Here is a 24,715-nt window from a genome sequence, read left to right as displayed (position 1 = left end):
AACATCTTCCATATATTGTCAGCCCCATCTTTCTCTGACAGCCTCATGCCAGAGTTCACATTTCCTATTTCCGTTATTTGCCGGTCTTTACAGGAAGCAGTGCCACACGGCTTACAGAAATAGGGGCTGAAGAATTGGAAAGGAAGAGGGGAGAACCAAATGCAAATGCATATTTATAATTTATCAATTAACCTCTCCCCTTCACTGCTGAACAGCTAATCCAATTTGAGCTGGTGAGCTGGGTTCCCTGGGCTTGGCCCTCTGACAGCTTTGATTAGGAATGGATGAGTTAGCTGTGGTACCCAAAGGTGTGAAGCACTGAAAGGCATGTCAGAGCATCAGAGTAAGTGCACCTGCTCAGCACCTCTCCTTTTCCCAGCCTACCTGGCAAAAGGTGGACTTGGTAAGTTAAAATCCAGTGTTAATCTCTTTCTCCACTTTCTCTTTACAATGTAATATACTGTCGTTTCTATATTCTTCCACACCCCCAGTCCCACCATTTTGGGTCATCACCTCCAATCAGCAAATGTCCACTCCCCAAAGTACAGGAGACACAACACAGAAGGAAGAAGAGCAAAAGATACCCCCCAAATTTCACATTAAATAAAAGTGTAAGCCATTCACCCATCCTCTCCCATTTCACAATTATCATCCTGCCCTCACAGACGCTATCCCTGAATTCAGTTATTCCCCAGTGATAGAAACATTGGCACGCATTTCACATCTTCCCCATTCCCTCAATACATTCATTGGGAGGGATCTTAGAATCCCATGATTTAGGTATAATATATCTCCCCCACACTGCACAACCACTTCGGAGTCCCCCTTTCCTTCTTTACACCATGGGTAAAGCTCATCCCAGGTTTAGAGGGAGGCAGACAAATTCATAATGATCCCCAGCCATCAAACAAGAAGTACTTTGAAGGTAAATGGTACCACGGGTCTTTAAAAAAAAAAAAAATATATATATATATATATATATATATATATATATATATATACATATTTTAGTTATTGTTAAAAGCAATGTTAGAATCTGGACTGTAGTCATCAGAATCAACAATTCCCCATGGATACATGAATATTTCAGAAGGCAGACTGAAAGTTTTAATGATAAAAAATAAAATGGTCTCTACCTTTACTTCTACCTACAGAAATGAAGGTCCAGTTAAGTAGAGGAAGCATGGTGTCCACCATGGAGGCGGCGAGAGAGAAAGAGAGAGAGAGCAGGGAGAGTAAAACATCAGCCCACTGCAGACACACAAAGAAATGTAACATACATAAAAACCCACAACAGTAATGGCAACAGCAGTACAATACCTTGAGAAGGAAGCACAACTAATGTGCAAGGTGAAGCTTAAACAGTGTGACCAGCAAGGCTGCTTCTGTCAGTTTCATGTTTAAGCTTTTCCCCATTATTTTCTTCTCAGTCCCCTCCTTAGAAACATGACCAAGTCTGCATGCAAAAGCATTGCATAGCCACATGTATGTGACATTGGTCGCATGTAACCAACGTAAAATTGGTTAGAGAATGTCTCAGAGAAGCTAAGTTCTCCTGTATTTTCTCAACATTAATATAAATGAGGACCATGAGTGTAACATACATGTAGAGGTGGTACACACACAACACACACAAGTATTTCCACACATATTTATGGGCATCAAAAACAAATTCTGGAGATTCAGTGAAAACCAGACAGAAACCTCTTTCTTCCGTGCTGAAGGAATGAGGAAAAGGAACGGAGCATTGCTCTTTCAGGTAATCATCACAAAGGCAAGAACAGACGAGGGGTGGGAAATGGACAAGAATGAGAGGAGGATGAATGTGGTCAAAGGTCCTTCTTAAAAAACAAATTAAACTGCAAATTATACCTTAAAATCTTAGTGACACCGACCACCCAGAAGAATTCTGCATCCTTTCTTAAAAACCCCTCTAAAGAGGAATTCACAATGTCCATATCTATCAATATTTCATTGTCTAAAGACTTTTTCTAGAAGATTCCTGGCTTGCCCCCAGAGCATGTGTACATGAGTGTGTCTGAATTCTCTACTCATGTATACTTCAATACTGAGTGCCCAAGAGAAGTTGAGCAGAGGCTGGAAAAGTGGGTAACGTATGTAATACAGGTTATCCAGATGCTTTTCATACCAATGTTGGGATTTAGCCCTCCTGTGCTGCATCAGTGGGTCTAAAATAAACCAAACCAAGGTTAAAGAAGTCCCCACCAGCCTCTCCCATCTACCTAGACTCCATCCTATGACACAAGCCATATGATACACTCGGACCTCCACGCCACACTGTAAAAGCTAGGCGAACTCCTGAGGGCAGTTGGGAGGATAAGGTGGAAGAATGTAGGTGGGCATCTTGTCATTAGAACTCTGCTTCTTCTGATGGAACTTGTAATCAAAGTCAGGCCACTGAATTCCAGCAATCCAAAGTGAGTGGATCTTCCCATTCTGTAGAGATGTGCATAACTCCCTCAAACTACTCAGATACTAGGTCAACATAAAGAACACCTCCTACTCATATTCATTTCATAGTTATCCACTCTAGGGAGGTAACATCCTTCGCTTACCTACAAGAACAAAGACGCCTCAGCCCAGCCTCTTCCAGAGCACCATCTAACATTGGAGAACTCACCTGGGCCCCTCCCTCCAGCTCTGTTCTTTGACATCTGCTCTAAAGCAGACCATGTCTTACACTGAACTGTCTGGAGTCCGTATCACGGATCTTGGCTCAGTTCCGGAGGATACACCTGTACTGGTAAAGTGTGCTTCCTCCTTGTCCTGCATCAAGTCAGGATGCCCTCAATTGCCCACTTCCACAGCTGTGGACATCATAAACAAACTTCTCTCAGCCCTGGGTGGTTCCTTAATCTGGACATGAACTCTCCTTTATGACAATTCTCTGCGATAGACCCAGTGTTAGAAAATGGAAGCAATGGAGGGGGTAGCTGCCATTTCGTGCTGCCCCACCCTCCTCAAAAAATCAATAAAAACAGTAGAATATGGAAATACCACCCCTTGCCTTTTTCTTTGGTTCTCCAAAAAAGGTACTGAGTCCCATGTGTATTTGGAAAAGAAATAGACAAGAGAAATTAAAGTATAGTCCTTGGGTGTCAGGGCAAGGCAGAAAGACCAATCTTGCAATCATCTCAAAGTTCAGAAGAAACACAATAGTAGCAATTGAACAGATGAAAAAGACAATTTTAAGCAGGCTCAGTTTTTGAATCCTGATTTAGGCTGATAATATGGAAAATTTTTATTTAGGAGAAAAAGGCTTCATTCACAGCCCACCCTGTGCTTAGCTGAGCTGAATTTCCTGCACAGTTCATTCCCTGCATAATTGAATATTTTAGGTTGCAGATGCTGAATTTACAGATCTTTATATGCAGTTTTCTTCAGGGTGTATAATGAGTTAGAATCCTGCCATGAAGATATTAGCATGTTCTTTCAGTGGTTTTTGCTTTTATACAAAACTGAGAACAGTCAAACCCCTAAGGGCTTCCTTTGACCATGAGGGGCTGAAAGTCATTACAATGGGCAGTGGGATGGAGGGGAAGACAAAAAGCAAACCTTTACTCAGAGTGAAATTCAGGGAGAAGCCCAGCTCCTCTCCCTCAACCTGGGGCCCCAGCATGGGGTGTCGGGAAGAAGTTAACCGCTCTGTTGCTCCGAAATTAGCTTCATTCACCCCCATTATCGACACTGTCATGGCTTATTTCATGCTTCTCTCTTGGAGGCAGCCTGGCAGGGCCAGCGCCCAGGATGACAAATGGTGGTACAGAATGGAGAAGCCAAGGGGGTGACGGGGGTGGGAAGCCATGATGCATTGGGAAAGGTGCCCCCTACCGCAGGGTGGCCATGCTGCCAGCCTGGCCCACAGCGGGAGGGACAGGCAGCAAATGGCCTGCCAGCCAGTGGACGATGAGGCTCTGAGCAACCAGCCAGAGGCACGAAGGCAAGCGATTCAGGCAGCTGCAGCATCACGAGCACAGAGCACAGAGCACCTACCTTGTTCACTCATCATGAGGTGGGACAGGCCTTGAGGAAGGAAAAGAGGGGAGAAGAGGAGGAGGGGGTAAGGGAAGGAAAAAAGAAAGAGACAAAGTTAGAATCCCAAATGCAATGCAATCTTCTGTCAATTCTTGAGGGGAAGCAGGGGAAGGGGCATCCACACAGACCCAGGAGCATGCAACAAGGACCCAAATGCAGGGCAGACCACCCAGGGTCATCGGGTTCAAGGACAGTCTTTTGTTTGCTGAACTGCTCTGAGCCACATCATGAGAACTTTTGTTACACCACTGTCCTAGGCAATACGCAGGATTTGAGATAAATCTGTTAAAGATGAGGTCCCTTGGGAAAGAGACTCCAGATGCCAGGCAAAGTGGGTTTCTTTCTTTTAAATTGCTTTTAATAGTAATACATGGTCACTGTAGAAAATTTAGAAAAGAACAAAGAAAAAAAAATCAGTGGTAATCTCACCATCCAGGGATTACCATCCAACTTTTTCCCCCCTAGATATAGTACAGCAGTCTTTTCTACAAAGATTGAACCACACTGAACATACCAAATGAGTTCCTGCTTTCAAGAACTGATTAGACAACCTGAATCTATTTTCCCCACCAGCCTTGTCTTCACCCAGTGACAATTACACCCCTTCCCTCCAGCCCTCCTCCACCACCACCTTTTCCTAGCAGGTCCCTCGCCTTTGATGATGGAGACCTAGCCCAGCACCAAATGGGTTAAAGAAGGTACACAAATAGCACCACCTTTGGCTATGTTCTTATGGAAGTCAAACGAGTCTATTAAGAGCTCATTACTTCAAAGGAAGCATAAGCCCTGATAAATCTGTTAAGAGATTTCCAACCAGTAGACAACTGTACTCGTTATTTGCTCTTTCACTGCTTATTATTACTAGAGACATTTGACAAAATGCAGGTCATCCCAGAGAACCTTTACCCAGAGTGAAATTCAGGGATATAGGGGATTAATATAGGAAAAAAACCTAAATAAAGTATGGAAATCTCTAAATGTTTTTGGAGATTACCAGAGATTTAGAAAATAATCAGAGGCAAAATATGGGTCAAGCAACTGACTTTTCAAAGATCAATGATATATTAAATACATAGATACATGTGCCATAAATGTCATGGAGTCAATTTTTTAAAACAAATTTCATTAAACTATAATCATATTTTAAATGCACATTTCTGGCATTCATTTCTTGAGGCCTAGGATATTAATACTCATGGAGGAATGAAATCGTGCCAAAGCGGGTCACTCTCATGATTCGCTTTATTTAAAAAATTAAGTTTTGCTCTTTTTCTGGGAGGGGATAATAAGAAGACAGAACGAAGGGCCCTAGATTAAGAGAAACCTCAGCATAAGTAACTATCAGAAAAATGTCTGACATTTGTGGACCATGCCATAGCCTTCAGCATCCAGATCAAGCATACTAAGACGGAGGGGCTTGGGCAGGCAGGTGGCAGATGTGGAAGGAGGAACGGGAACAGAGTAGGTATGTGAACTCACAGGATGGTTGTCAGCATTAAGAAATGACGAAAGGACTTCCCATCGTGGCCCGACAGGTTAAGAACCCAATTAGTATCCATGAGGATGCCGTTTCAATCCCTGGCCTCGCTCAGTGGATTAAGGATCTGGCATTGCCACATGCGGCTCGGATGCCGTGATACTGCTGTGGAGTGGCTGGCAGCTACAGCTCTGATTCAACCCCTGGCCTGGGAACTTCCATATGCCATGTGTGCAGCCCTAAAAGAAAAAAAAGAAAACAGAAATGAGAATAGGGAAGATCCAAAGAGACACCTGAGAGCAGTGTGGGGTTTAAAAATAAAGGGACAGGAGTTCCCGTCGTGGCGCAGTGGTTAACGAATCCGACTAGGAACCATGAGGTTGAGGGTTCGGTCCCTGCCCTTGCTCAGTGGGTTAACGATCCGGCGTTGCCGTGAGCTGTGGTGTAGGTTGCAGACGCGGCTCAGATCCCGCGTTGCTGTGGCTCTGGCATAGGCTGGTGGCTACAGCTCCGATTCAACCCCTGGCCTGGGAACCTCCATATGCCGCGGGAGCGGCCCAAGAAATAGCAACAACAACAACAAAAGACAAAAAAAAAATAAAAAAATAAATAAAAAAATAAAGGGACAACAGTATTGTCTTCACCATAAAAAAGAAATGGTAATTTTGTGATGAAATGGAGGCGTCAGCTAATGCTCTGGTTGGTAATCATTTTACCATATGTAAGTCTATCTAATCGGCACATTGTATACTTAAAATGTACACAATGTTACATGTCAATTATATTTCCTTTTTTTTTTTTTTTTTCTTTTTTTTTGGCCTCCCCGTGGCATCTGGAGTTTCCTGAACAGGGATCAGATCTACGCTGTAGCTGCAACCTATGCTGCAGCTGCCGGGCAACACCAGATCCTTTAACACAATATGCCAAACCGGGGATTGAACCTGCATTCTGGAGCTGCAGAGATGCCACCCAAACTGTCATGCCACAGCAGGAACTCCCCATTATATTTCAATAAAACTGAGGGAGATATTTTTAAAGGGGACTGACAAGACATTTGATACGGGATTAAAGATGTCTGGCAGGTGGGAGGAGTATGTAGAAGAGAGGAGAAGAGTAAATAAAAACTTACCAAATGAAAAGAAAGAAGGACACTTCATAGTCAGAGGGTATCTGAAGCCCTGAAGAAGCCCTTACAATAGGGCCCATTTATGTACTACTCGTTTTTCTTTAAACTGTGTTTCCGAAAGTGTATGTCCCTGACCACCTACATCAACCACCGGAGGATGCTTATTAACAATGAAGCTCTTGGGCCCCACCCAAGTCCTAGTGAATTAAAATCTTGGGGAGGAGTTGAGGAAAGAGCCAAATTTTAAATAAGTTGCCCAAGTGATTCTCATGCTTACTAGAACTTGAGAGCCACTCCTTTAGAGTGACATATAAATCAAATTTTGGTAAATTAAATTGTATGATAAATGCACTAAGAGGCATTGGATATCTAATGGAACCCTGCAGTGGATCCTTTTGTAAAAGGAAGAATCCTTTTGAAATGCAAATACCCACCACCTGTGTTTTTAAAATTTAAATATGTACTTAGGAGGTTTTATTAAGCTACATATGTAGTTGTAGCATTGTGACTTGAATAAAATGTATGTGTTCTTCAACTTAAAAAAAAATCTTAAACAGAAATATTAGGCCAGGAATGAAAATCTGGGATCCCAATGTCAAAAAACCCTGGTTTTGCAGGTAATAAAGCAAAACAGACATAAACAAGTATAACAGGAAATAACATAAGGGAGGGGAGAAACGGAAACAAAATACGGTTTGAGTTTAATTTTGCTTTTTTTTGTTGTTTTTTTAGGTTCACACCCACAGCATATGGAAGTTCCCAGGCTAGGGGTGGAATCAGAGCTGCAGCTGCCGGCCTATGCCACAGCCACAGCAACGCCAGATCTGAGCAGTGTCTGCGACCTACATCACAGATTGGGGCAACGCCGAATCCTTAACCCACCGAGTGCGACTAGGGATCGAACCTGCATCCTCATGGATACTAGTTGGGTTCATTACCACTGAGTCATGATGGGAACCCCTTATTTTGCTTTTTGAGATGGGGATTTTATTCCACTTTTAAGAGCTTTTCCATTAGTATCTTTTCTTCTTTTTCAGCCACTCCCACAGCATATGGACGTTCCCAGCCTAGGGATCGAATCTGATCTAGAGCTGCAACCTATGCCACAGCTACGGCAACACCAGATCCTTAATCCACAGTGCTGGGTTGGGTTTCAAACCGGTACCTCCACAGAGACAAGCCAGATGGTTAACCCACAGCACCACAGTGGGAACTTCATTAGTATCTTTTCTTACACAAACCTATCCCCTAAGCTTGTAGGGTTAAGAACTAGAAACCAAGGATTCCAGAGTCTATTCCGAAATACTCTTTTTCCCCCCTCCCTCCCTCAAAACACTCCCACACTTTGCAAAAAAACAAAACAAAACAAACAAAACTTTCATTTCCCCCAAAAAGTGAATGGAAGAACCAACAATCAAACAAATGACTGAAGTACCTACTGTATGTAAAGGCTGCATAAGATAGTGGGATGCAAACTAGTATGATACATAGTTGCCAACCTCTGAGAGTTTAGAGTCTAGATGGAAGGTGTGTGATTGTGTTCATATGATATATAGAGCGGTACTCTAACAGTGAAGGAGAGGGGTTAAAGATCAAGGACCTCAGGGCCAGATTTGAATCCCGCCTTTGTTACTTTTTAGCTTGTGACCCTAGGAAAGTTGCTGAACATCTCTGTGCATTGGCTTCCCATCTGTAAGATCTGGATTATCATCATGCCAAATTCATAGGTTATTTTGAGGATTAAATAAATGAATATATGTAAAACTATGCCTGTATATAGTAAGGGCTACATAAAGGTTGTTGTTATTTTTATTGTGCTATAAAAATATACTGATGTGTGAGGCAACATGATGCATAGTGCCTGATGCACAGTAGGTGCTCATTGTGTGTTTGGTGACTGGATGAAGAATGAATGATAGATAATTAAGTCAAACGATGAAGTCAGAAAATAAGGACACCAGGACTATGAGGAGGACCCAGGGTATGCAGCAAAGCTTTCTGGAGGAAAATGGGATTTAAAATATGGCTTGGAAGATGGTTTAGGATTTAGAGTGATGGAGGACATTTCAGGTAACACTACCAGCTCCCAAGATCACCAATTGCATTTGTAAGGATTTTCCTGTCAACTTTCCAGAATACTTAGGATGTTGCCAGGTATATGGTAGGTCTGTAACATATGCTGTACAAATAACAATGAACATACATAAATAGTTCATATAAGGAAGAAGTGATAGGTGATCTTAAGGATCAGAGTGTGGAACCATTGTATGAAGGCCTTGAGTTTCCAGGCTAAGGAAATGGACTTGATCTTGGAGCTGATGAGAGACATTGAGGGCTAGTGGGCAGGAGAATGACCCAGGGAAAATGATGTTGAGGAAGATTGCTTTGTCAATGGTGTGGACAGGATGGATTAGAGGGAAAAGAGACAGAGGCAGAAAGATCAGTCATAGGAGAGGGTCTAAATTAGTATCGTGGCAGAAGGAAGGAAAAGGGACAAGAGGATTCACCAAGCTTTGGGTGACCGATGAGATGCTTCAGGGGAGGAACGGATGGGAGACTGAGTGAAGCATCATCATAAATAGGAAGGTAGGATGCGGTTGGGAGATGGATTTGGAATGAGGGCAATGATAAGTTCTGTTTGAGGCATGATAAGTTGAAGAAACCTAAGAATCACTCAAGCAAAAAGTCAAAGGTGCAATTAACAATGTAGGACAAAGGTCTGTAAGAAAGTCAGGACAAATATAAAGGTGTATCACCTCCCCTTCATGGAAGAGAGTTTGTGCCCATGTAAGTGAATGAATCCTCAAAGAAAAAGAGGACCAGTGCACTGAGTCTTAACCTGGGAGAGATGGGGGAATATTAAGATATCCTGGGGGTTCATTTTTTTCATGCATATTCAACATTAAAGTAAAATTTTACATTCAAAAAGAAAAAGGAACTATATGGCTTTCCAATATTGATGCAGAAAAATAATGCTCAAAAAATCTTAACTGAGAAGGGTATAATTAGCAAGGAAGGAAAAGCATCTATGCTGGCTGAGTGTTATCTGTGTGACTGAAGAGGAAAGGGGGTGGGGGGGGAATGAAGATCAGCCTTCTTGTCAATCTCATAAACAGAGGGTCAGCAGCAGTCCCCCAGACCACACAGCCAAGCCCTGGAACTAGCACCTGGCTGGCTTTGGAGTTGGGCATTTAACCCAAGCCTGACGTTCAAGGGCTGCTGAAAGCTAAGACATGGGCTGGAACAGGGGGCTCAGGGAAGCAAAGAGGACCACGTCTTTCCAAAATAATCCCACCGTTGGCTCTGGATTTGAATAGATCTTCAATGAAGACTTAAAACCAGCTCTCTAAAAGTTCACCTAATGGAGGGTAGGGAACAATAGGGGGAGCCTGGATGAGCCTTTGATAGGATATTGAGAATTTTCAATACAGAATTCTTATACAACAATGCCTTTTTAAAAATAATAACAAAAATTGGAAAACAACTGAAAGGTCTCCCATCTTGATGTCACACACTGACAAACTGCAGTCCTAGCTGGATCCAGGGACCATTCTGGATCCCACGAAAATGTGTGATGAGTTTACCCTTCCCCTCACTCTTTCTAGGCTATATCCCACCCTTGTTATGCCTATCTATCTGTGGTGCACAGGTTCTCAGGGTACACACAAGAACAACCGGAGAAAAGATCGCTAGGAGGTAAGACATACGAAGTTGAAACTGCCTTAGAACAGACTGCAAATCATATGCAGATTATATGCAAAATATATGTATGGCCCTCTAAACTATGCTACGCCCTTTGGAAAAATCCCCATGGAGATAGCTGCTTCTGCAGCTCAGGAGAATGGAAATGGCTATGAAAGCAAAGTCATTTGTAAGTGGCTGTGGCCATCATGAAACCTGTCATGAAGATGACTAATACAGCAAATAGAAAGCATTTACTGAAACAGGCCAGAGAAAGATGCAATGCTCAGGAACCAGGCCAGAAGCTGAAGGCCTCCATCATTTAAGCTAATACTATCTCCCCCTCCAACCTATAATATCCTACCCCCCTCAGATGGTTTTCAATCCATCCTTCCTTCCTTCATTCTGGCTGGGCAACTGGGGAAAGTATTGTAGGGGAGGAAGTCACTAAGAAAAAAAAAAGATTTGGATGTGGGGAAAAAAAAAAAAAAAAGCAGGTTATCTCTGCCAAGACTTTTCCCTCATTCACTCTCAGGGTAACTTTTCTCCCCCTATAAAATCCACACATATCATCTCTTTTTCCATACTGAAGTAGAGAAATGAAATGTCACTAATTGCTGTAAGTGCCAAGTGCCGATGCTGAATTTTTATGAAGCCACAAGGACTTTTTAAAAGATTAATTACATAAAATCAGAAAGTAATGGAAACATCCACCCGATGTTTCTGGAGGAACCAAAGAGATGGCGAAGGTGGGGGTGGGGGTGTCTGAAAAAGAGTGAGGCCATAACTGACCACCGTGTCTGCAGAGTGACCGGGAACTTGGAAGAGAGAGAAGGGGAATGAAAAAGTACACATAATTAGAGCATTTTAAGCACTTAAAAGAGAAGAACTTCAGTTAATTGGGTAAAACGATAGAATCACAGCATTAGCTAATATTCGTGGACTGTTGACTATGTACAAGGCATGGCTACATCATGTTATTAAAAACAGCTCTATGGGAAAGGCATTGCCATGATTTTGGTTTTACACGTAAGGAAACCAAGACCTAGAGCCAAAATCCCACTACTTAGTAAGGGGTGAAAAGCAGACTCTAAGCCAGCAGGTGGGTACTCCAGGCTGGATAGTAACCATGACACTAGCTATCCTGTCTAAATCAGTGCTGGTGGAAGAGGAAGAAGACATGTCATGGAGAATTCAGAGCAGAAAATAGTGCCTGGACATTAATCTGACTTCATTTATGACCCTGGTGCATCATGATTTAAGGAGCACTGGGGGAGCCCTTTTAAATAAACGGCCACCATCTCACTCTCCTCAATTTCCATCCCCCAGATTCTACTAAAATATGAAGTTTTTCCTTTCCCGGGGCATTTCTTGGGGTTATTAAGCCACTTCCCTCATTAAAATGCAAATCTGAACACAAGTAGCATTTAGGTACCTCAGTCACTGCACTGTTGTGTGCATGCGATCATCAGGTAGCCAAGCTTAAGATCTTTCTTCAAAGATGGGACAGCCCAGGGCCATGTGAGTAAAGGAAGAATGGAGACACGTGGTCACAGGTGGAAGTCTGCCACTGCAGGCAGGAGTGGGGGCTCAGGAGGAGGATGCGGGGGATGGGCTGGGATTGGGGAGAAGGAGGCTTAAAGGGAAGAGTCAGGCCTGAAGGAAACCTCCACCTACTTCCACAGTCATGGCTCAGACCAGCCTTTCCCCAGGCAATTTCCGGACCTTCATCATGACCTTCATCATGGACTTCAGTTTCCTTAACCTACCTGGGGTTCTCCAGTGGCTTACAGCAGAGCCTAGGCCGCCTCAGCATTCTGTACAATGAATTGGCTAAGAACATTCATGGCATGTTGTCTGGATGTTGTAATAAACTAAAGCTGAAAGGAATAGCTAATTCTTTAGATATTGCAATAAGGGTCCAAAAGATGTGAGTGGGCAAAAGCAAAATTTAATTTTAAGGGACAAATATAATTGTGGCACTTAAGCACAACCTCCACTGCTCCCCCTCCTCAAATCACAAATAAAAAGAAGTCAGTAGTCCCGCCTGTTCTCAGCAATGACTGGACCAAACCTAGGGTTTTGGTTCAGAGAATAGTGTCATATATTAGGAGGGTCATTAACAAGATGGGCATGTCCAAAGGAGAATAAATGAATGGTAAGAGGTCCAAAAGTATGCCGCATGCAGAACGGCTGGAAGAACTACAAACAAGACAGAGCTAGATAAGGACAAGAGAGCTACGTTCAGACACTTCAAAATTTGCACATGCAAGATAAAGGAGAAAGCACATTCAGCAAGATGAGGGTGGAATAACAGGAGAAGCCGCACGTGCCAGAAAGCCAGAGAAGAGAGTCAAAGTGGGGTTTTAGTAGAAAACTACCAAAAATCCATTCCGACTCTAAGACATAGAGTTGCCATGAACCAAGGTGATCTGTAAAGAGGCCAAGCAACTACTCATTGGGTTGAACCATATGAAACTGCTGGTTTTGACCTACAAAAATTATCATTTTAAATCGTTCAAGTTCTTACCCTGAGAACACCACCCATCATCAGACCTAGAGCCAAAATCCCACTACTTAGTAAGAGGCAAAAAGCAGATTCTAAGCCAGCAGATGAATTCTCCAGGCATTAAATGAGGCCTCAACAAACCACTCAATAGCAATTAGGAACTGAGACTGAGGCAGATCAACCACTTACATTTATGATGTTGGCTTTTGCACAAGCCTTGCACAGAACAGGGGAGTGAACAGTTGAACTAATGGTGATGATGGTTTCCAGAAGAGATCCTATTGCTATTTCTCCAAGGCAGGTGGCACTCAGGTCCTAGCTTCTGGGTTTGCCCTTCCATGATGCCATCACGTTTCAAACTCACCACTAAGCCCTTTGTAGGATGTAACTGTACTAGCTCATTCACTCTTTGCCTCTAGACCAACTTTATTCTTACAGCACGGTGGCTGAACAGAACAGAGAATAGTCCTTCAGTGGCACCCATGAATCACCAACAGTGTCTGTATGACATAACCACAAAGAGGAAAGAATGTCTGCAGCCCCTTCTCAATCTGTTCCACGTCTGGGCAGGAGAGAGGAGAGGAGGGGTGGAGTTTCTTTGTTCAAGACACCATGGAAGGAAGCGAGGTGAAGGCAGCTATGCTTGTCATTCTTAGGGTTAAAATGTCAGCAATTATGGCTTCTAGAAAAGACTCTTCCCAAAGAAGAGGAAGTCCTTGCTCTCCACATGTCGTGAACTTCTTTAAAATAGCTTTTTATTCATGACTGGCATGAAGCTCGAAGGGATGGCAGATGTGCTAGATGAAAGAACTGTATCCAAATAGACCATGGTGTGCTGACTTTAAAAATCCAGGGATGAATTTAACAAAATCAAAGAATGGCCCAAAGTCTGTCAAATAAACCAACTGCACAAGTGCAGGAAAGGGAGAGAAATGGCTTAGCAGCCACGTACACAAAGTAGTAACGGTTTTCAGTAAATTTAAGTTCGGTATAATACTAGTCATTTTTTTAAAAAGTAAGGTGTTTGGGGCTGCCACTAACAGACGTAGGAGTCTAGAAAAAGGGAGTCACCAGTATATAATGAACGGGTTGCAACATGTCTACAACACTGTATGTGGTGTGAGCATCCTTCTTTAGAAATGATGCCCCAAAAAAGTTATTTTTCAGAGAACAATGACCTGGATGAAAGAATTTAGACCCTTGTCTGAGAATGCCCAAAGAAACTGGAGCTGTTTTAGCCTTTAGAAAAGCAAATCCGTAAAGACAAAAGCCCTGTCTTCAAACACCAGGAGTGTAATTAGATCTATTCTGCTTGTCTCCAAGGGCTGGAAGCAGTACAGGTGGCGAAAGCTATAGTGACTCAGAATAAAGGAGAGCGTGTGAACACTCAGTGCTGTTAGAATGGAACGGAATGCCTAAAGGAGCAAAGAGTTGCTCACCACGATAGGGGTTCAAGCCAAGTCTGAATAAACGCTTACAGAAGAGATTCAAAAATTAGGTGCACGGAGAGCTTTGACAGCCTCATGGGTCCTTTTCGTGTCTGAAATGATGATTCTAACAACAAAGTTTATGAGCATGTGCAATATGGCAGAGACTGGGGATGCAGGCACACATAAGTCTCTGTTCTCAGAGTAAGGCACTCCCTGTCCTTCAGGAGCCCATGGTGGCTGATGTGGGCATGTCGGGAATACACAGCTGACTCTAGCAGAGTGTATTAGAGGAGGGCTCTACTAGCCCCGTGGCCTCAGGTATAACGGGAGCTCCAACAAAGGGAAGCTCATTCATCCCACCCTCCCTTCTATCGCCTCTCTCCCCACCCCTCCTTTACTTATGGAGGGCATAAAATAGTTGTTTAATGCTGAAGCTTTCAAGCCCCTTCACTTTCCTTTAAAACACTGGTTTTCAAATGTTGGTCCTATCAGGCCACCTGGAGGAAATGTCTGCAATGAACCTGGATTGCACTCATTAGCTCTCCAGGTGATTCTGATGCTTACCAGCATTTACAAACCACCACACTCAATAATCCAAAACCTGGATTCAAATCCCAGCTCTACCTCTTGCTAATGGTGAGATTTTGAGCTAGTTAACTATCCTGTGCCTTATTCCTGTAAAATATCCGTATCTCACTTATAAAATCGGTATCTCTCAGGATCACTGTGACAATCGCATACAAGCAGTTATAAAGAGCTCTTAGCAGAGCTCATGGAACACAGGAAGAGCTTGAAAGCAAGCAGTCACTGCTGTCATCATTCAGGAGACTGGGAGGTCTAGGCCCTGTCTCCACTCCACCCCACCGCCATCTCTGGCCAACATCATTTCCCCAGCAAGCTGGCCACACTAGCAGACCACCTGCCCAGGTGTCCTCAGATGCCTCCCTCCATGTCACAGTCAGCTACGTGGCCCCACAGGGCACCCACCATCCTCAACTTTCAGCTACATTCCATTGCCCCACTCCTCCCAAGGCCTAGCCCCACAAACTGACCGGTGTACCCAGGTCCTTTCCCCACCTCCCTAGGCAGGTCTTTGGAATGGGAGGGCCTCCAAGGCTGCCGGAAAACAGGCTGTGTGACTTAGCTGAGGTCCGTGGAAGTTCTATGGCCTCGGTTTTCTCTGCTGTACAAGGTTGAGAATGGTTTCTCTTGAGTCTCATCAACGGCATCTCGAGCAGCACAATCTCTGAATGAGAGTCTCTCATACATGACAGAACATTTAGCATTCATGGCCCCTTGCTCCTAAATGCCCCCAATGCCCCCCTCAACACTGGAGCAACAAATATCCATCCCACACCCTTGAGAGGGCCCATGACAGGGCAGCACAATCCCATTGAGACTACAGGATCGCTTGCATGATGTTTCCAGCCGTGACTCTGACCTGGCCCTCCAGAACTGAGAAACAAACTGAGACCATAACCAGCATCCAGTGAGTCTGCCTTGCCAAGACAGTAAAGGAGGTGATTTCAAACAGCTCTAGGAAAGGCACCAAGGCCTTGCGGTCTGTTCTTTGAGTTAGCCAAATCTGGAGGCATGCTGGAAAGCAGCTCCCGACTCACACTTACTCATTACGAACAGCCATGGCAGCCAAAGGGGTCTTCCCAGCCCCCAGTTGGGAAACTGGCTGGGAATTGAGCACTGTTAGCCCAGCCACTGGCCCCCTTCTAATCCAATCATGCACAGCAGTGGTGGTATCCCTGCAGCCTGCAACCCCCACTGAGCTGAGCCCAAGATGGGCACTAAATAAACACTGGTTCAATTACTTTCTGTCTCGAGGTAAACCCCAATTAAACAAAAACCATGGAGTTCCCACTGAGGCTCAGCGTGTTAGGAACCCAACTAGTATCCATAAGGATACTATGGACTCATTCCTTGGCCTCACTCAGTGGGTTAAGGATCCAGCATGGCCACAAGCTGTGCTGTAGGTTGCAGATGTGGCTTGGATCTGGTGTTGTGGCTGTGGTATAGGTCAGTAGCTATAGCTCCAATTTGACCCCTAGCCCGGGAATGTCCATTTGCTGCAGGAATATCCCTAAAAAGAAAAAATAAATAAAAATTAAAATTAAAAAGAGACCATCTTTCAAAAGGGTGAGGGTAAAATTAAAAGCTGAGTCTTGAGCACTATTTATTCACTGAGCAAGTGTTTATTCTGCATTATGATGTATTAGCACCATTCTAGGCTGAGACCATACAGTAGTGAACAAGAGTGTACCTTTGTGGGGTGAAGGTTCTGGGGGAACTCCGTGTGAGACATCTCCAAAGCCAGACCCACGGGGTCGGCATCCTGCTCCACCACTTTTTTACTGGATGGGACTGATGAGTTAACGTCCCTGAATGTCAGTTTGTTCATGGGTGAAATGGGTCTAATAGCAGAATCCACCTCCTGGGCTTGTCGAAAGAATTAACCGATGCACACCCAAAAAATTAGTATTTCAGTGCCTGGCTCAAAAAGCAAGCTCAATAAATATCAAGGGTTTTTTTTTTTAATAAATAAGGGGGAAAAGCAAGTGAGATGATTGCCCAAAAGAAGAGGGAAGAAAAGACAAAATATATAATAGGTACCACTGGAGTTAGGAGCTGGCAGTTGTTGGTAACAGAGGAGAAGGCATTCTCCTGAATCCTCCTCCCCAAGACATCAAAGTTAGATGACCTAGACCCTCGGAATGGAGAAGGCTGAGAGGTCATTTGATTTAAAGAAGCCTGATGTCTAGGAAGGTTAATGACTTCCCCAAGGCCACACAGCTTCTGGGGAAAGCAACGAAGCAGAGGGAAGCAGAAAGACAAAGCAGATATTCCAGAATGGGTTTAAATCCTGACACCTACCATAACTGCTTCTGGCCTTGGGCAAAGGAATCAATGTTTTGGAGCCCAAGGTTCCTCACCTGTGAAGCAGTAGGCGCCTTGGCTCTCTCTAAAGGTCCCTTTCCTCCCTCTCACTGGGATTTCTTGGTCTCACTTGAAAGCAGGGGTGGCCAGGGCCTAAGTCTGAGGGACCTCTTCACTGACGGCAGGACGATCAGGAGGGAAGGGGAGAGTGTGACAGGGAGAGAACAGAGCTGTGCTTGGAGGGTCTACAGCACGGCGGTGGAAGCATGCCTCTAAACAGCTAGCCGGGCCCAGACACCGGCAAAAGAAGGCTTTGGTTTTAAGTCTCCCTGAGCCTAGGTGTCTTTATCTGTAAAATGGAAACACATGTGGAAAGGGTCGAACACGGAAACTTATAATAACAGCTGGCTTATACATTGCTTACCGTGTGCCAGGCACTGTTCTAAAGACTTGACATGCATGTGCTCACTTGATCTGCACAACAGCCCCATGAGGTAGGTACTTACCATCCCTGTTTTACAGATGAGGAAAGTAGGGCCCACAGAGGAGAAGTAACCTGAACAGGCCCTACTCTTCTGGGGCAGAGGCAGGGTGTCAACCCAGACACCTGGCTCCAAGTCCGTGCCCTAACCCAGGGGTAAGGTAAGTTTTTCTATAAAGGGCCAAATGAAATCTTTCAAATTTTGCAGGCCAAGTATCTGTGTCACAGCCGCTCTACTTTGCCTTTGCAAAGCATCTGTAGACAGTACAGAAACGAACAAGTGTGCCTGAGTTCCAATAAAACTTTATTTGTGAACACTGAAGTCCAAATTTCATAAATTTTTTAGACCATAAAGTATCCCTCCTTGGTTGCTTTCAACCATCTAAAAGTTGAAAAATTGTCCTTAGCTTGAAGGCCCTGTGCAAACAGGCAGCTATCTTGCCTCACGGTACCTAACCTTGTAATGGGACGTGCCTGAACAGTGACCCGCACAGACCAAGGGGTGGACAAGTATTCATTCCCTTTCTCTTCCCTAAATTCGTTTTGCCTCTTAGCTCCCAACCACCCAGAAAGCGGATATTTCACCCTGTGCCCTGCAGAAGAGATGGGCCATAAGGCTTTGCAAAGTGGGTTACACCTTCCTCAGCAAACACTGCCCTGTAGGCCCCAAAGGCAAGGAGAGACTGGGAGTTTTAGGTCAGTGTGTCTCCAACTTTAATGGGCAGACATCTGACTCCACAGGGCTGGGGTGAGCCTTTCTAATGGGCTCCTAGGCGAGGCTGATGCTGCTGAGTCTGTGGGTCAAGCCCCTTCTCAGAGCAGCAAGCTTCCAGAGCATAAACACAAGTCAGATGTATCAGGCATTGCCTCCGGGCTTCCGGTGCACAACTGGACTAAGGGACTCCCCGGAGACAGGGCAGGGCTCAGAACAAATCAGCAGGTCCCCTCTCCAAGGACAGCACTGAGATGACTTGCACTGGAGGGGGAAGACAACTCGAGGGGCAGAAGTCAAGGGCAGGCAGAGGAAGGCTTGAGCAAAGGCCATCAGTTCCTTCTGGTAACAGCAGACGGAGGCCCCCTCTGGGCCTCGGCAGACAGGAGCCCCTCCTCCCACGCCTGCCAGGGCTCTGATGGACCAAAGCAAGAGGCCTATTTCCTCATCAGGCCTCTGAATAACTAGGGCACTTCCACAAGGTCACAGTTATTCATTTAAATTCCAGCCCTAATCAGCAGGCAGAGCCTGAGAAATTATTCCTTTCTGAGGGGAGAAGCTCTGGTTGGAACGCCATAAACAGCCCCCCACCCCGCCTGCCAGGGCTGGAGGGAGAGTCTCTGGGGGAGGGGCTGAGGGGGTCTCACAACCACAGGCCCAGCTCTGTGCCCTTCTCCTAGCTCCTCCCTCCACCCCACCTTTTCCCTGCCTCCAGAGGACTTCCTGTGGCCCTGGCAGAGGGTTCTAGGGCACAGGGGCAGTGGGGAGAGGCCTGAGAACAAGCACAGTTTGCTCAACAACAAATCCTAATGGGCCAGCAGCTCAGGATGAGCATTTGACAGGCATCCCCTCTGGGCCTCAAATGGGTTACATGGTCTTGGAGATGTGCTTCCCCTCACGGGGCCTCCCTTTCCTCCCCTGAAAAGTCAGAGAGTTACAACCCTTGGACAGGACAGCCTTTGCGCTCCAACATGTCTTGGGACCTACAGACCCCCCGCCTCTAGTGCTTATGGCCACTATCTCAGCCCAAGAGATATTTTTGAGGTCCAACTATGGTGCCATGCATCGTGCAGGAGTTGGGAATGCAGACATAGATAAGATGCACCCCCCCACCCCGTCCACAGCTCAGCCTTACAAATGCCAGGGTTTTAAAGACAAAGGCCCAGACTTTGGAGGCAGACAGGTCTGAAATCCTGGTTTGTACTAGCAGCTGCTGACTGTGAGCAGTCACTCAGTTTCCTTTGCCTCCTCTGCAGTGAGGAGAGTAACACTTACCTGGAGGGTTGATGAGAAGAGTTAAACAAGAGGACACATGGGGGGCCTCTGAGCTGAGCGCTCCTCACCCCCCTTCAGGCCAGCAGAGCACAAATGCCTCTTCCGCCACTTTAATAACCTTGACCCTCCTTCTCAAGGACTAGGAGGAGTGGCTGGGGCTTTTTCCACACAGAAGTCGAGTGAAAAATCACCAGCCTCTTTTGAATCCTGTGTCCAGGACACTCTATCCAAGTCCACAGCCCATCTCCTGGACCTTGGGAAAGGTGTTGTCCGCCAGGCATCACCTCTGACAGCATTTTACAGTAGGGTTACTTCTAACCAACCTCCTCAACATGTAAAATTAATCAATTAATCAATAGTCCCTTTATAGTCTTCCAGCGGCCCCTGGGTAAATAGTTACATTAGCTCATAAAAATCCCCAATTTGTCTTCCTGAGGGGAAGGAGAAAGAAACATCAGAGAACCACTAAAGGCCTCTTGTTTTGAAGCCACAGCACTGCTGGCTCCAGGTTGCCTGGCCAGGGCTTGAGAGGCGGGAGGCTGCCCACTGACCTTAGCCAGGGCCAGGCAGCTCTGGCTGCCTCCTGCCATGTCCAGCGTCACAAGGGAAGTTTCTGGACCAGTGATTTGCTTCAGGCTCAGAAACCACAAAAAAAAAAAAAAAAAAAAAAAAAAAATCAAGGGGTCAGCAGGGTAACAAGATTGGCAATTGGCTCTTGCTACCTCAAAAGCAGAACCGAGGGCACAAGATTCAGAATCCCCGCTTGGCCCTGCTATTCAGTGGCTGGATTAGCTCAGCACGGCACTCAACCTCCTGGCCTCAACTTCCTCAGCAGAAAAATGGGGCTCAGGCGACCTATATCAGAGGGTTATTAAGAGAACAAAATGAGATAATGGTCATGAATTGAGACAGTGCGTGTTGGGCTAGTGAGAGTTGCTATTTTCTAAGGTCGGGTCCCCCACTGACCTCCACCCTTTGAAGAGATGGAGGGGAGCCTATGGGTCCAGAGTGTTTCGCCCCATCAGGACCAGAATGATGCCTTTGTGAGAATTAGGAAAAGGTGCCCCCAGGTCAGAGGCAGCCCCCCAGGCACAGGCATAGCAAAACACAAACTGGATTTTGGCCCACATGTATCCACTGAGCTGGGAGCCACTGTGCAGGACATAACACACACAGGTCTAAGTAGAGAGCCTGGGTCATCTCTGCTGCAAATCAGGAAGCCAAGCGGCATGTTTACAAATAAAACCTTCGGTGTTGGGCTTACTCCCTCACCTCTTGGAAGTATCCCAGAAAACAGCAGCTCAGCAGACAGCCTTCCCAGACCACCTTCTATAAATTAGCAACTTCATTTTTACCTGCTTTATTTTTCTCCATAGGACTTATCACCCACCAACTGATACAAAGATATGTAGTATATACATATGTGAGATGTATGTGTGTGTGTGTATACATATTTATGGTGTGTGTGTGTATATTCCCTTGTCTTCCCCTATATCTGTAACAAAAGATCCATGAGGAAAGGGATGGTCTTCTGTTTTGTTCACTCCTTTATCCCTAATGCCTAGAACAGTGCCTGGCATACTGTAGAGTCTCAATAGATATTTGTGGAGTGAGTGACTGGACTAAACTACTATTAAATAGAAGGAATAAATTTAATGATGCCTTCCTAGAAAATGCTGTCCTGAGCTTTGGGTCAAACATCAATTGCTTTGAAAGGTTGCTGGCAGGCAATAGAAAGCAGGCAGGGAAACCCTGTGTATTTGCTAGGGATAACTATATTATCCTCTTATACTCAATATTTCATGCAGATGAATGATCAGAAAGCCTACTTGAGTCTGGCTGATCCTTTCGCATGTTCAAAAGCAACGAGGAATAAATTCATTTGGAAAGGGGGCTACTAAAAAAGAAAATGTCACATTACCTCTGAGCAAAAACAAACAATAGTCCCATTAGGAAATACGAGATCTTCAAGCAAAGAAAGTCAGGGGTGGGACCCAGAATGTTCCAATGGAGTACGCAAGTGCTCTGGAGTCTGAAAGCCCCAAGTTCAAATTCTAGTGTGCTATGACTTTGGACAAACTGCTTAACGTGTCAGGCCATAAATTTCCTTCACATTAAAATGTATTTAACATATCTACTTGTACTGATGCTATAAGAATCATATGTTAAAAAAACAAAATAAAAGAATATACATGGAAATATCTAAAAAAGATGATACTTCCTTCTCATTTGGTAGGGTTATTCTTCTTAACCCAATGTTCTAGACAGTTTGGAATGATTTCCAACCATTCTAAATCACCTGACACTTCTTATCTATAAATGGTGGTACCTCTCATATGAGTCTATGTGTACATGTGTACATACTTATATATGTCTATATGCAAATACTGCTTCCAATTAGGGCTCTGGATGAATATGCATTTTAAAAAGAAATGCACAATTGTCCTAAGGATGGTTCTTCCATTTGTCCATTGGCAAAATGATTCCTCTTTTCCTTTCTTCTTCTTCTTTTTTTTTTTTTACAGTGAGCATGTATTAGATATATAACCATTAAGGATAAAAATACTGCTAATTCCATTGTGGAAAAGTAAAGTCATTTCTCAGAATAAAAAGAAAGAAACCTTATTTTACCCACATCATATTTTCCATACTAAGTATATATCTTCAACTTTCAACCATTCAAAGCCATAGAAGATAAGTAGATTTATGAAGACAAAGGGAAAATACTCATTAAATTGGAGAATACATATCCTAAGAGCATCTTTTTAAAATATTTTTTTAAAATGCCCAACTTCCATTTCTTTGATTCACCCAGAAATATTAATCAGAAGAAAGTAATTGTATAAGCATGGGAACCACATTCCTTTGGTTTTAAAATGGTTCTTCAAAGCCAATACAAGTCCATCAATGCAAGGCATTTCTTATAAACCTAAATTGATGAAAATGCAATAATGTACTTAGATTTTTGTTCTGCTTAGAGTCCCTAGAAAAAGATCTCACTCAGAGTCAAACCATGCACAATCTGGCAGAGGGGAAATTTCCACGGCAGCTGTGCAAACACAAAGACTCACCTGGACCTTGACTGACATCTGTGGCAGCATTTTCAAATGGAGGGAAAGGAAGAGGAGAGAAAGGGGGAGAAAAAGGAAGAAGAATGTTAGCAGCACACACACACACAATGCAATGTGCCCTTGCATGACTATCAAGTTCATGCAAGACCCCCAAGTTGCTCAGACTCTGAGCACTTAGTTCTACCTTCACCCAAAAACCACCCATGCAAGCCGAGGGGCCAGGCTCCCTTGTCACTGTGCATGTAACAGGAAAGGTGAGCTTCATTATCTGTCCGGAAAGACATCATCCTGGAATCAGATAGGGCTCCACAGAGCCAAGCAGACTGGAATCCTGCAAGAATATTGGTTAAAATATTCTGGTTGATTTTGGCATACCGGCACCCAAGCAAATCCTCCTCCCTTCCAGATAGAGAACACTGGATATGAAGTCAAGCAAGGTTTCCCCATGGAAAGAAAAGATAATAATAAACCACTCCCTTAAGGAAAAAAAGGTAAAGAGGCGTAAGAATTAAGAGCAAGTTGCAGCGTTATTCACCCCACAGGACTGAAGGACACAAGATCACAAAACATTTATAACTCCCTCCCTCCCCAGTATTCCCAGTAACCATTCTTCATCACAGACAGCAGTGTGTGTGCATGAGATTGTGTGTGAGTAGATCATTTGCCACACAAATTGAAATCCTGCCTCTCCCTTCAAATTTTCTCCTTGCTTTCCCCCTCACCATTAATGACAGAAATTGCCATTTGCAATCACTCTGACAACTACGAATAAACATCCAGCCCCGGGAAGGCTGACATTTGAATTAAACCAATGAACTTTCAAAAAATGAAGAACGGTTCACTCCCATCATCTCCGTGAGCACAATCTCCTCCTCCTCTCCTCAGATGTAAGCTAGAATTATGGTGGGGAAGCCAAACCAAGACCACCACCAAAGTACTGCTAGTCACCCCAGTCTTGACCTGATAGGTTATACTACAGCTTAGGAGAAGGAACAGGGCTGCTTCTGGAAACCACTGGCCATTCAGGCCCTCCTGGGTGACTCAGTTAGAATCACTGAACCATGGGTCTGGGGTAGCCACAGACATTATCTGGTTTAATTCTTTTTTGTTAAGACGAAAGATGAGAGAGGTTGAAAAACCTGCCAAGTGTCACACAGCTAGTTCAGGGTACGGATCCTAGAAGACACTGGATCTCTTGAATCCCACCCAACTCAATATTCATCCAACTGAAACCCAGGCCCCCCTGGGGCATATGGGACCTGAATTCCAGTTGCAAGTTCCAGTGAGCACCTGAAGCCACAGGGAAGCAGGGTGAGAGCCCCCGAGTTACCCCACAAGTGGGTCACGGGTTATCCCGGGTGACTCTAGGATTTGTAAATCTCCAGCGAGTTCCTTAGGGCTCTTGCCCCAGGAAAATCCAGGCGTTGACCTAATTCACAGAAACAGCTGGGCATGTCTCCAGCCCACGCCCTGCATTCCCTAGAAGCTGTATCTGCCCAACGGAGACATATAGAGAGCTCTGAATCATTCCTTAACCACACCCCCTTCCAAATTTTCTGGCGAGTTGTTAGATTTAGGGGTGGAGCAGCAGCAGGGAGGAAGAAAAGAGGCAAAATAGAAGAGGTGGGAAAGGAAAACATGCTGCATAAATAACTAAGCAGAGCCATTAACCGTGACTGATGGACTGCCGAGAATAGTGGTTGTTAAAATACCCCTTTATTAAACAGGGTACGAAACTGTTTACATGTGGTGGATGGAGTTCAGTGGTGGAAACACATTCTTTGGGGGCACCAAAACCCAAAGGAGATAGGACACCTTGGAACACCAAAGATCTTTTGATATGAAGTTGCCCATTGGGGTACTGTGGTTACAATCCGGCATTATAGAGAAAGATAGTTCAGGTTCAAATCCTGAACTGAGCCACAGCCTTGGGTCAATCATTGAACTTCTTGAATTGTTTCCTTCAGCTATAAAATGGGAAGATAACACAGCCTCCCCCATGTCAGTGTTA

At 44.6% G+C, this 24,715-nt stretch overlaps 1 protein-coding gene across 34 annotated transcripts in view; it reads right to left on the bottom strand.

Moving 5' to 3' along the window:
• Positions 1–24,715, bottom strand: part of NRXN3 (neurexin 3) — a 1,642,123-nt gene that overhangs the window by 1,511,392 nt on the left and 106,016 nt on the right. For 23 of the 34 annotated variants that reach the window (XR_014811220.1, XR_014811221.1, XR_014811222.1 and 20 more), the window contains 2 exons: positions 22,705–22,722; positions 4,015–4,044 (listed from right to left, as the gene is read on the bottom strand). The exons of 9 other annotated variants lie outside the window; for them this stretch is intronic. Coding sequence is in view for 22 of the 25 variants with exons in the window: in XM_084969910.1 (XP_084826036.1) it covers positions 4,015–4,044; positions 22,705–22,722 (48 nt within the window). In the remaining 3 variants the exon portion in view is untranslated. The remainder of the gene's footprint in view (positions 1–4,014; positions 4,045–22,704; positions 22,723–24,715) is intronic. 2 more of the 34 variants (XM_084969912.1, XM_084969905.1) reach the window with 1 other exon arrangement.

This window comes from Sus scrofa, chromosome 7 (genome assembly GCF_054392235.1).
Source record: "Sus scrofa isolate SSC_HxYL_T2T_F1_AM1 chromosome 7, Sscrofa_HxYL_maternal_Yorkshire_Landrace_v2.0, whole genome shotgun sequence".
NCBI classification, from domain to species: domain Eukaryota; kingdom Metazoa; phylum Chordata; class Mammalia; order Artiodactyla; family Suidae; genus Sus; species Sus scrofa.
Note: the sequence above shows the minus strand (reverse complement) of the source record. Positions and strands in the feature narration are given on the sequence as shown.